The 12386-nt window shown below is 39.4% G+C and overlaps 1 protein-coding gene across 2 annotated transcripts in view; it reads right to left on the reverse strand.

Moving 5' to 3' along the window:
- Positions 1-10726, reverse strand: part of mgat4b (alpha-1,3-mannosyl-glycoprotein 4-beta-N-acetylglucosaminyltransferase B) — a 144956-nt gene extending 134230 nt beyond the window's left edge. Inside the window, exon 1 of one of the 2 annotated variants that reach the window (XR_007893293.1) lies at positions 10472-10726. Coding sequence is in view for 1 of the 2 variants with exons in the window: in XM_051657540.1 (XP_051513500.1) it covers positions 10472-10568 (97 nt within the window). In the remaining variant the exon portion in view is untranslated. The remainder of the gene's footprint in view (positions 1-10471) is intronic. The other variant, XM_051657540.1, reaches the window with a different exon arrangement.
- Positions 10727-12386: the final 1660 nt, after the last annotated feature.

Below are 12386 nucleotides of genomic sequence, written 5' to 3' on the forward strand. Positions count from 1 at the left end.
CGTACACCGTGGCAACCCTACTGTGCAGAGTACGTATTGGCGTCCACAGAATGCATTCTTTTGTTTTGTGCCGACATCACCCGAGGATAGAAGCGCGCGACGCAAACAGACACACTCCCTTCCATCTTTAAAGGAACTCGTTCGGCCAGATATATAACAATAACTGAAGTGCTTAGAGTATTCATTGCAAAAGTTATATTACCCTACTCCGTTGATGAAGATGTGGGATTTCCGTATATGATTAAAACAATCGTGTTGCTTTACGACATCCCTTCTAGCATCCATTTTAACAACAAGGTTTTTCCTTCTGTAGTGATGTACAGCTTCCAAATGTTGAATATATGTTGAGTAAGAAATGCACAATATGTTGATGCATGTAGCATAAATGCAGGTATTTATTTATATGTTGAGTTAGTAATTAGAGAAAAAAAAATATTGTTTAGTTAAGGACACTAACGAAAAATAAACAATGATTTTATTCACTACTGTAGTAGCCATATAGTAACCATGGTTTTACTATAGTAATATTGTTGTAGCCATGACTGAAGCAACAATGACTGCTGTCGCCATTGATTTATTGGCAGAAATCATAGTTTTGGTATAATTAACTATTGTTTTACAACAGTAATACTGTAGTTTCTATATAGTAACCATGATTTTACTATAGTATTGTAACCATGACCAGTTTTGTGTTTACTATGATTTTACTACAAATACCATGGTTAAACTATGGTTACTGTAGTAAAACCATAGTTAGTTGTAGTGAGGGCAAATCTCGTGTTTGTTCCCAAATATAATATATTTACTTTGGATTTGGCAGTAATCTTTTTTTTTTCTGAACATAAATACCGAACTGCACCGAAACAGTGACCCTAAAACCGTGATACAAACCGAACTGTGAGAAATTTGAACCATTACACCCCCTAGTACACATGCGCCTTTGGTCATTGCATCGCATCTTGCATTGTGTTTTTCAGGGTCTTCCAACATAGTGTTTTTAAGACACTGTATCAAGTAAAAAGTAGTTAAACTTTAAAAAACACCAAATTCTTACTGTCATATGTAATGTTCAATGAGGTGAGGCGAAAGTTCAAGATCTAAATGCAGCTTTTAATGAAGGTACGCAAAGCAAAATCAGGAAATCCTCAAACACAGGAAACATTAGAAATCACGAAAACAAACATCACAACCATAAATGGAAAACAACTGACAAAGAACACATGAAAACCAAGGGATTAAATACACAAGGGGCAAATGAGGAAACAAGGAACACCTGGGACTAATAATCACAAGAACCAATGAAACAAGACAATGACAAGAACTACAAAACCCATAATCTAAACACAAGACAGGCAGGGAACAATAAAAATACATGGCGACCCCTAGTGGTCACCAGAATAACCACTATCCCTAACCCATCTAAGGAGCATCTCCTGAAGCTCCTTAACACAAACACCCAAAAAAAAAAAAAAAAAAAAATCATGGGAGGAGCAGGAGGTGGAAGCCCAGGAGCGGAACCACAGGAGGCAGAGGCTCAGGGGGCGGAGCAGCAGGAGGCGAAGGCTCAGGGGGCAGAGCCACAGGAGTCTCAGGGAATGGAGTCCCAGGAGGTGGAGGCTCAGAAGACCAAGGAGACCAGGGCTGATCAGGCAGGCGGCCCGGATACAAAGGAGGCCAGGGCAGGTCAGGCAGTTGGCCAGAAGACCAAGGAGACCAGGGCTGATCAGACGGACGGCCAAGACACCAGAGCAGATCAGGCAGATGGCCAGGAGACCAAGGCAGATCAGGCAGAACAGCAGGAAGCGGAGCTGCAGGAGGTGGAGTCTCGAAGGGCAGAGCCATGGAAGCCTCAGATTTCAGAGCAGCTGGGGACTCAGGGAGCAAAGGTACTTGGGGACTCAGGGAGCAAAGGCACTTGGGGACTCAGGGAGCAAAGGCAATAGAGAGCAAGGCAGCTGGGAACTCAGATGGCTCAGAGGCCAGGGAAGCTGAGGATTCAAGGGGCAGAACCATGGAAGTCTCTAGGGGCAGAGCCATCGAAGACGAGGGACTGGACGGCCTCTGGGAAATGGATAGGCTCTTCGATGGCCACCTTGGTGAGGAGCGCTGGCAGCAACTGGGAAACGGCCTCCATGGCCGAGAAAACTGGTAGTGACAAGGGAATGACCTCCGTGGCCATGAACACTGGCAGTGACAGGGGAATGGCCTCCGTGGTCATGAGCACAGGCAGTGACAGGGGAATGGCCTCCGTGGTCGTGAGCACAGGCAGTGACAGAGAAACCACCTCTGTGGCCGTGGGCACTGGCAGTGACAGGGGGACGACCTCAGTGGCTCTGGGACGGCCGAGGCTTCAGGCGCTGGCTCTGGGACGGCCGAGGCTTCAGGCGCTGGCTCGTTGACCGTGGCAGGTGTGGGGGGCACTGGCTCATGTGTGAGAGGAACCACCAGGACCACAGTTAATACATTAATGTAACACAGTAATATTTTACCATATTACAATATAAAAAGATGCTGCTGTTCAATGATTTGAAAATCAGTACTAAGTGAGTAGGCTACTACTATGATGCATGAATACTTTACAATTGATCAATGAGAATATCATAACCATCCTTTCTCAGGTTGCGGTAATGATGATTGGGTGGTAAAATGTGCGGAGCCTAACAGTCATGAAAATAAGTTCACAATGTAAAAAATATTAATGGCCCTAAAAATAGGCTTCATCTTCTATATGCAAAATATAATTTGTTATTATTTATTTTTTATGGAGTAAAGACAAGGATATTTTCTTGGTGTTTTATGAGAATTACCAATAAACAATGCACATCCTTTATGTTTTAAGTTTAAATAGTGATAAAATCTACATTTGAAGAATCATAATGACTTAAAGAGGAACTAGAATTGCATTACCAACTACAGCCTTAAATAAACCGTTAAATGATGCTAATTCTTGCAAGAAGTCAGAGAGTGTATCTAGTTACTCTACCCATTACTTCAGAAGACTAAATCAATACAAGGTTGCTCAGATTCCTTGCCTCATCTCTGCTGGGAGGGTTCCGGATACCTGGGGAGTCTCAGTGCGATAAGCTCAGAGATACACACACACCAGCTTGGTATTATCACCATCAGTTCCAGGCAACATGATACCTGCTGGGCTTCACTTCTCTTGTGGGCAACAGAGAGAAAGAAAAGAGACCAAACAAGAAGCAAAAGGAGGAGGACCAAGAGGTCAAACCAGATCTTCATCTCTCACAGGGAACAGATAATGAGACCTTTCTACCTGGACTCAGACAGAACACACAGAGTGTCCAGAGCTGCTTGGTATACTGTATTGGTATCGGTTTCACTCTCACTGGTAATCAACTCAACCTCTTCCCAAATACTTTCTAGACTTAAAGGGATAGTTCACCTAAATAACATTTTTTTGTCATTATTTACTCAATATCAAACCCGTATGACCTTCTCTCCTCAACTGAACTCAAAAGGAGATATTTTGAAGAATATTCATGCTGCTCTTTTCCATGCATAGAAAGCATACAGTGACCAGGGCAGTCGAGCTCCAAAAAGTACAAAAAAAGCACAATAGAAGTATGGTGTCATTGATGCGTAAATTTTAAACATGTAGTTTGGAATGACATGAGGGTGAGGAAACGATGACAGGACTTTCAATTTTGGACTTACTATTCCTTTTAATAAAAACACTAATTGCACAGCTGTTTGAAATATTCCTGTGTTGGCTACCAAGATTCTTAGTGAAAAAGTAGTATAATTATGAAGTGTAAATTGTGACTCCCTTGATCTTGCTCATGTCACAGAGTGTTTTACAGGCATGCTTGGACAGGTACAAGATGTTTGTGTTTTAATTTGTCCAGCTCCAGCAAAACATCAACACACAACGCTGAGTGAGCTGTGTTTCTCTTGACAATAAGCCAGTACATTTTTTAGTACAATTAGTACATTTTTATGCTTATAAAGCAGTAATGGGGTAAATTTCATGTTCTCATGTTCCAAAGTGTTCAGGTCATATTTTACCCCCAAATCAAATGAGAATAAAAGGTAGGTTTAGAATAAGGTTCTATTCATTAACATTAGGTAATGCATTACATGTAGGTATCATAAACTAACAATGCACAACAATTTTCAATATTTTTTTACAGCATTAATTAATGCTGTAACTAATGTCAATTAATGTCATGCTAACCCTACTTGTAATGTTAAAAATGTATTGGTATATATAAAAATTAATATTAAACAAGATTAATAAATGCTGTAGAAGTATTGTTACCAATAGTTCATGCTACCCAATTTTGTTCACTAATGTTAACAAATACAACCTTATTGTAGAGTGAAACCAGAAAATAATAAACTATATTTTGCATGAAGAAAAATAAGCTTATTTTTTAAACCACTAAGATTTTTTGCAGTCACACTATTTTCATTACAATTAGCCCCCCCAACTCATACACACATTTAATGCAAATGTGCAAACACTGAATTCTTTAATGTAATACAGTAATTAAATTATTTAAAATCATCCCAACCAGACATAATGATTTTTTAAATAATTAAAATTAAACTCAATTCAGATCAACACATGTTGAATGCTTAAATTTGTACTTTACGAATGTACTTAAAATGTACAAGTATTACAAATGTAACTTTACATAGCATTCCATTAATGAGAATGAGATTTTCAAAATACACTAATGATAATTATATTTTTCATATATATATATATTTATACATACACACACACACACACACACAGGCGGCCAAAAATTTGGAATAATGTACATATTTTGCTCTTATGGAAAGAAATTGGTACTTTTATTCACCAAAGTGGCATTCAACTGATCACAATGTATAGTCAGGAAATTAATAATGTGAAAAATTACCATTATAATTAGAAAAAAAAACTTAAACTACTTCAAAGAGTTCTCATCAAATCTCCACGTGCAGCAATGACAGCTTTGCAGATTCTTGGCATTCTAGCTGTCAGTTTGTCCAGATACTCTGATGACATTTCACCCCACACTTCCTGTAGCACTTGCCATAGATGTGGCTGTCTTGTCGGGCACTTCTCACGCACCTTACAGTCTAGCTGATCCCACAAAAGCTCAATGGGGTTAAGATCCACAACACTCTTTTCTAATTATCTGTTGTCCAATGTCTGTGTTTCTTTGCCCACTCTAACCTTTTCTTTTTGTTTTTCTGTTTCAAAAGTGGCTTTTTCTTTGCAATTCTTTCCATAAGACCTGCACCCCTGAGTCTTCTCTTTACTGTTGTACATGAAACTGGTGTTGAGCGGGTAGAATTCAATGAAGCTGTCAGCTGAGGACATGTGAAGCATCTATTTCTCAAACTAGAGACTCTGATGTACTTATCCTCTTGTTTAGTTGTACATCTGACCTTCCTCTTTCTGTCCTTGTTAGAGCCAGTTGTCCTTTGTCTTTGAAGACTGTAGTGTACATCTTTGTATGAAATCTTCAGTTTTTTGGCAATGTCAAGCATTGTATAGCCTTCATTCCTCAAAACAAAGATTGACTGATGAGTTTCTAGAGAAAGCTGTTTCCTTTTTGCCATTTTTGACTTAATATTGACCTTAAGACATGCCAGTCTATTGCATACTGTGGCAACACAAAAACAAACAAAGACAATGTTGAGCTTCATTTAATGAACCAAACAGCTTTCAGCTGTGTTTGATATAATGGCAAGTGATTTTCTAGTACCAAATTAGCAATTGAGCATGATTACTCAAGGATAAGGTGTTGGAGTGATGGCTGCTGGAAATGGGGCCTGTCTAGATTTGATCGAAAATGACTTTTTTCAAATAGTGATGGTGCTGTTTTTTACATCAGTAATGTCCTGACTATACTTTGTGATCAGTTCAATGCCACTTTGGTGAATTAAAGTACCAATTTCCTTCTGAAACAGCAAAATCTGTACATTATTCCAAATATTTGGCCGCCATGTATATATATATATATATATATATATATATATATATATATATATATATATATATATATATATATATATATATATATATACACACACACACACACACACACACACACACACACACACACACACACACACGTGCATCCGGAAATTATTCACAGCGCTTCACTTTTTCCACGTTTTGTTGTTACACCCTTATTCCAAAATGGATTAAATTCATTATTTTCCTCAAAATTCTACAAACAATACCCCATAATGACAACGTGAAAGTAGTTTGTTTGAAATCTTTGCAAATTTATATATATATAAAAAAAAAAGAAAATAAACACATGTACATAAGTATTCACAGCCTTTGCTCAATACTTTGTTGAAGCACCTTTGGCACCAATTACAGCCTCAAGTCTTTTTGAGCATGATGCTACAAGCTTGGCACACCTATTTTTGGGCAGTTTCTCCCATTCTTCTTTGCAAGACCTCTCAAGCTCCATCAGGTTGGATGGGAGCGTCGGTGCACAGCCATTTTCAGATCTCTCCAGAGATGTTCAATCAGGTTCAAGTCTGGGCTCTGGCTGGGCCACTCAAGGACATTCACAGAGTTGTCCCGGAGCCACTCCTTTGATATCTTGGCTGTGTGCTTAAGGTCGTTGTCCTGTTGGAAGATGAACCTTCACCCCAGTCTGAGGTCCATAGTGCTCTGGAGCAGGTTTTCATCAAGGATGTCTCTGTACATTGCTGCATTCATCTTTCCCTCGATCCTGACTAGTCTCCCAGTTCCTGCCACTGAAAAACATCCCCACTTCATGATGCTGCCACCACCATGCTTCACTGTAGGGATGGTATTGGCCAGGTGATGAGCGGTGCCTGGTTTCCTCCAGACATGACGCTTGCCATTCAGGCCAAAGAGTTCAGTCTTTGTTTCTCATGGTCTGAGAGTCCTTCAGGTGCCTTTTGGCAAACTCCAGGCGGGCTGTCATGTGCTTTTTACTGAGGAGAGACTTCCGTCTGGCCACTCTACCATACAGGCCTGATTGGTGGAGTGCTGCAGAGATGGTTGTTCTTCTGGAAGGGTCTCCTCTCTCCACAGAGAAATGCTGGAGCTCTGTCAGAGTGACCATCGGGTTCTTGGTCACCTCCCTGACTAAGACCCTTCTCCCCCGATCGCTCAGTTTGGCCGGGTGGCCAGCTCTAAGAAGAGTCCTGGTGGTTCTAAACGTCTTCCATTTATGGATGATGGAGGCCACTGTGCTCACTGGGACCTTCAATGCTGCAGAAATTTTTCTGTACCCTTCCCCAGATCTGTGCCTCGATACAATCCTGTCTCGGCGGTCTACAGACAATTCCTTGGACTTCATGGCTTGGTTTGTGCTCTGACATGCACTGTTAACTGTGGGACCTTATATAGACAGGTGTGTGCCTTTCCAAATCATGTCCAATCAACTGAATTTACCACAGGTGGACTCCAATCAAGTTGTAGAAACATCTCAAGGATGATCAGTGGAAACAGGATGCACCTGAGCTCAATTTTGAGTGTCATGGTAAAGGCTGTGAATACTTATGTACATGTGATTTTTTTCGGTTTTTATTTTTAATAAATTTGCAAAGATTTAAAACAAACTTCTGTCACATTGTCATTATGGAGTATTGTTTGTAGAATTTTGAGGAAAATAATGAATTTAATCCATTTTTGAATAAGGCTGTAACATTACAAAATGTGGAAAAAGTGAAGCGCTGTGAATACTTTCCGGATGCACTGTATATAATAAATATATATATACATACACACACACACATACCGTTCAGCCACAACATTAAAATCACCTGCCTAATATTGTGTAGTTCCCCCTCGTGCCGCCAGAACAGCGCCAACACGCAGAGATTATATTCTTCTTACACAATTGTACCAACATTCATGCCATGGTCCAAATCACTGAGATCACATTTTTCCCCATTCTGATGGTTCATGTGAACATTAACTGAAGCTCCTTACCCATATCTGAATGATTTTATGCACTGCACTGCTGCCACACAATTGGCTGATTAGATAATCGCATGGCATGATTGTTGGTGCCAGATGAATTTCTGTAACTGCTTATCTCCTGGGATTTTCACACACAACAGTCTCTAGAGTTTACTCAGAATGGTGCCAAAAACAAAAAACATCCAGTGAGCGGGAGTTCTGCAGATGGAAATGCCTTGTTGATGAGAGAGGTCAACAGAGAATGGCCAGACTGGTTTGAACTGACAAAGTCTACAGTAACTCAGATAACCGCTCTGTGCAATTGCGGCACGAGGGGGACCTACACAATATTAGGCAGGTAGTTTTAATGTTGAGGCTGATCGGTCTAATATATATATATATATATATATATAAATAATCACACACACACACACACACACACACAGTACTGTGCAAAAGTCTTAGGCACACAAGATGTTTTACAAAAGCATTTGTCTTAAGATGGTTATTTATATCTTCAGCTTTAGTGTGTCAATAGGAAAAATACATTTTAGACTCCCAAACATTACTTTTGCAAATAGAAATTATTAGAATAGAAGAACAGGGAGCCCTGCAACAGATGTCATGGCACCCACATAGCCCCCCACTGAACATTGTGTCAGTCTGGGATTACATAAAGAGACAGAAGCAATTGAGACAGCCTAAACAGATAGAAGAACTGTGGTGAATTCTCCAAGAAGCTTGGAACATCTATCTGCCAACAACCAAGAAAGACTGTGTCCAGGTGTACCTAGTAGAATTGGGGCTGTTTTAAAGGCAAAGGTGGTCACACTGAATATTGATTTAGCTAATTCATAATTATTTATGTTTACTGGACTTTGTATGACATTAAGTGATAAATGAAAACTATTTATGTCATTATTTTTGAAGACATCCTCACTATGCAACATTTTTCACAAGTGCCTAAAAACGTTTGCACAGTACTATATATATATATATATATATATATATGTGTGTGTGTGTGTGTGTGTGTGTGTGGTTTGGCATGAAATATCAATCAAACTTGTTCATGACAGTTTTCATGGCAGTACATGCACTCACAAACATATTTGGAGGTTGTTCTCGCAAGACAATGAATATTATGTCTAAATTGTTTCAACTGGAAGAAAGAAAATGGACAAACTTGAAAATGTTCAAAACCAGCTGAAACTAGTTGCACATAGCGACAAATAGAAAAAGGAACCATATGTTGATGCACTGAAACATTTATTGTATAAGTTCATTTTCAGGTATACATGCCACACATTACAGCATGTATGACAGACCTTGTGTGTTAAGACTGAAGATTTGTTGTCCACTACAAACATGCACAAGTGGAGATGTTCATAATAACAGGACAAAAGCAAATTATGGATGCATTCAAGTGCTGGACTGCAGAGTGAAAAAGAAAAAACAAAACACAAAAGGGGAAGTTACACTACATGACCAAGGAGAGAGATAGAGAGAGAGAGAAAAACTCATTTTCACCTGCCAGAAAATCAGTCCTTAATTCACACCTGCTCGAAAATGATCTGTATTTGCTACTGAATCAGAAATCATCAAAGATGTGCACACAGGTGTACCTGTGAGGCCTTTGAACTGTATTCATAAATACAGATCCATGTCTGAGTCCCAAAGAGTAAATTATCTGCACGAGTCTGTAGAGCTCGCTTTAAATATGATTTCAAACTGAATCTAAAAATGCAACACTTTTAACTAAGTGAAAAAGGGCCATCGAGTAATTTTGGAAAACATGATCATGATTTGAAATAAAGAATGCTGTAATGCCTCATCATACCCATTTCTGATGTCAGACGTGTCTCATATTTTGCAGTAAGTTATGAGTCCTCTTCTACAGCATGTTTATGAGAAATCAATCACCAATTGATTCAAACTGGACATCATTTCAGACCAAGCAAGGAACCAAATGACAAGATCCATGCACATTCTGCAATGTAACTTAACTCTCTGGCTTTATGACAACAACTGAATCCTTCAGTGTGATCAGAAGCCAAATGTTTGAAATGAGACTCGGCAACAACACCAGATAATTGTTGCAAACTAACATGCTCTGATTCAAAGGTTGCTCGCATTAAAGTGCAGGTGACAACACAAAAAGCACCAATTCAGCAGAGAGGGCTTCTTTAGGTAGCTATGGTTCTAAATGGAACAATTAAGATAATTAAAGAGCCCGTTTTTTAGAGCTGAGAGGCAATGTTATTTTCTTTGTGTCAAATAAACATCATCAGGCCTCTTTGATAGTTTGAGGAACAGTTCAAGGCAAGGTGCACAAATGAGGACGCCAATAAAAGCCACCAGCAGCGTCCACTGAGCGCATCGCACAAACAGCTGTCCACTATTCTGCAGCTCAAGCGCTCCATTGCCACATTCGAACGCATGACAGAATGCAATAAGAAACACATTTCAATTGCAGACGCGATGCATATGGGCATGGAGACTCCAAAACAGTAAACACACGCCCCCAGCGCGCGCTCAAATGGAGAGTCTGTATCTTACCTTTGGAATTGCTGAATGCTGTGTACCACGATAAGGATATAAGCCCACATAACCCGAATAGTACGACTGTTAGGAAGGTGCCATTTCTGAGCCTCATCTCCGGGTCCGCGCCGGTATCATGTCCGAACCGAACCTGTGTTCGTTCTGGAGCGCGTCTGTCGCGTGCGCTGCCGATGTGCGTCTGCGAGTTAATGACAGCCGCGCGCTCACATGAGGAAGAGGGGAGGGCTTTGTGTTCACTGCTCCACTGCAAGACCTCGTTTAACAGGGAGATGGCGTTTATACAGGAGGGTGTGTGAGTGGGTGTTGAAATGTGTGTGTTCATTCTCATATTGTGCGAATATCTGGACGGGCTCGGGCTCGTGGTGCAGTTGCTCCTCCATGCGGCCAGAAACAAAACACATATCACCTAAGGCAGCTATGCCCAAACTTTTTCCTACGAGGGGCCAAACTTTATTGAGGGCCGTGGACCAAAAGTAAACGTTGCATTATATCAAAGTGCGTCTGTATTATATTAAAATAGCCTATACAGTGGCCCTGGTCCCCCTCCTTTATGATTTCATAATATAAAAAACATTACTCTACAATCTGCTAAATTAATGCAATGAAGAGCTGCGTTAATGGCACATACTGTGTATTGAATTGTTTATTTTCTTTAACAGTACTTTAAAATGTATACTTAATACTCAAAGGAATAGTTCTCCCAGAAATGAAAATTATCTCATCATTTACTCGCTCTCATGCCACCCCAGATGTGTATGACTTTCTTTTATCTACTGAACTCAAATGGAGATTTTTTTAGAAGAATTTCTCAGCTCTTTTGGTCCATACAATGCAAGTGAATGGGTGCCAAACTTTTGAAGCTCCAAAAATCACATAAGTCAGCATAAAAGTAATCCATAAGACTCCAGTGGTTAAATCTATGTCTTCAGAAGCAATATGATAAGTATGGGTGAGAAACAGAACAATATTGAAATCCTTTTTTACTATAAATTCTCCTCCCTGCTTAGTCAGTCTCCACTTTAACTTTCACATTCTTCTTCTTGTGTATTTGGTGATTCACATTCTTCATGCATATCGTGTTCTGGTCACCATTCACTTGCATTGCATGGACCTACAGAGCTGAAATATTCTTATAAAAATCTTCATTTGTGTTCTGCAGAAGAAAGTAAGTCATACACATCTGGGATGTCATGAGGGTGAGTAAATGATGGGAGAATTTTCATTTTTGTGTGAACTGTCCCTTTAAAACAACTTTGCACAAATATAGCCTACTGACATCTGAGACATTGGCGCCATCTAACGGCACCTTGATGCAAGATTCGCTGTACAACCAGATAGTCCTATGTGCAATATACTGTACTTCTGTAGTTTTAAGGAAATGGTAAATTGAAATAAAAGATTGGAGGAATTATTTTGGTTGTACCTTAATGTCAGAAAAAAATTAAATTCGTCAAAATAAATAAATAAATAAAACATTTTACAAACTAAGCTATACCCATAGTTACCTTACAGTAGATTGCGTTTTATAATTGTTTTGACATTACACACAGCTTACTAAACACACTTTTATCTACACAGACGTCCAGAAAAGGACTGGTGTCAGGTTATATATGTACAGCTATGTAAAACTACACAGTTTACATGTCTGAGTTAAACTTTTTTATTGAAATATAATTGTAGGCAATGATAAATAATTAATAACAGGAACCCTAAAACTTTAAAACTTAACACAGGTCATCAATTAAACATTTACACGCACGCGCCCACTGACCTGATTCAACTATCTGGACATTATGCTTTTAATTTAAAGTAATAAAGAGAACATTTGAGAAATGTACCAAGTTGTTATATAAATAGATCATTTGTGAGGAGAGTGCGATCTCATTATCAATGCTGTAAGTTTGCATGATGT

This window comes from Myxocyprinus asiaticus, chromosome 27 (genome assembly GCF_019703515.2).
Source record: "Myxocyprinus asiaticus isolate MX2 ecotype Aquarium Trade chromosome 27, UBuf_Myxa_2, whole genome shotgun sequence".
In the NCBI taxonomy this organism is placed as follows: Eukaryota; Metazoa; Chordata; class Actinopteri; order Cypriniformes; family Catostomidae; genus Myxocyprinus; species Myxocyprinus asiaticus.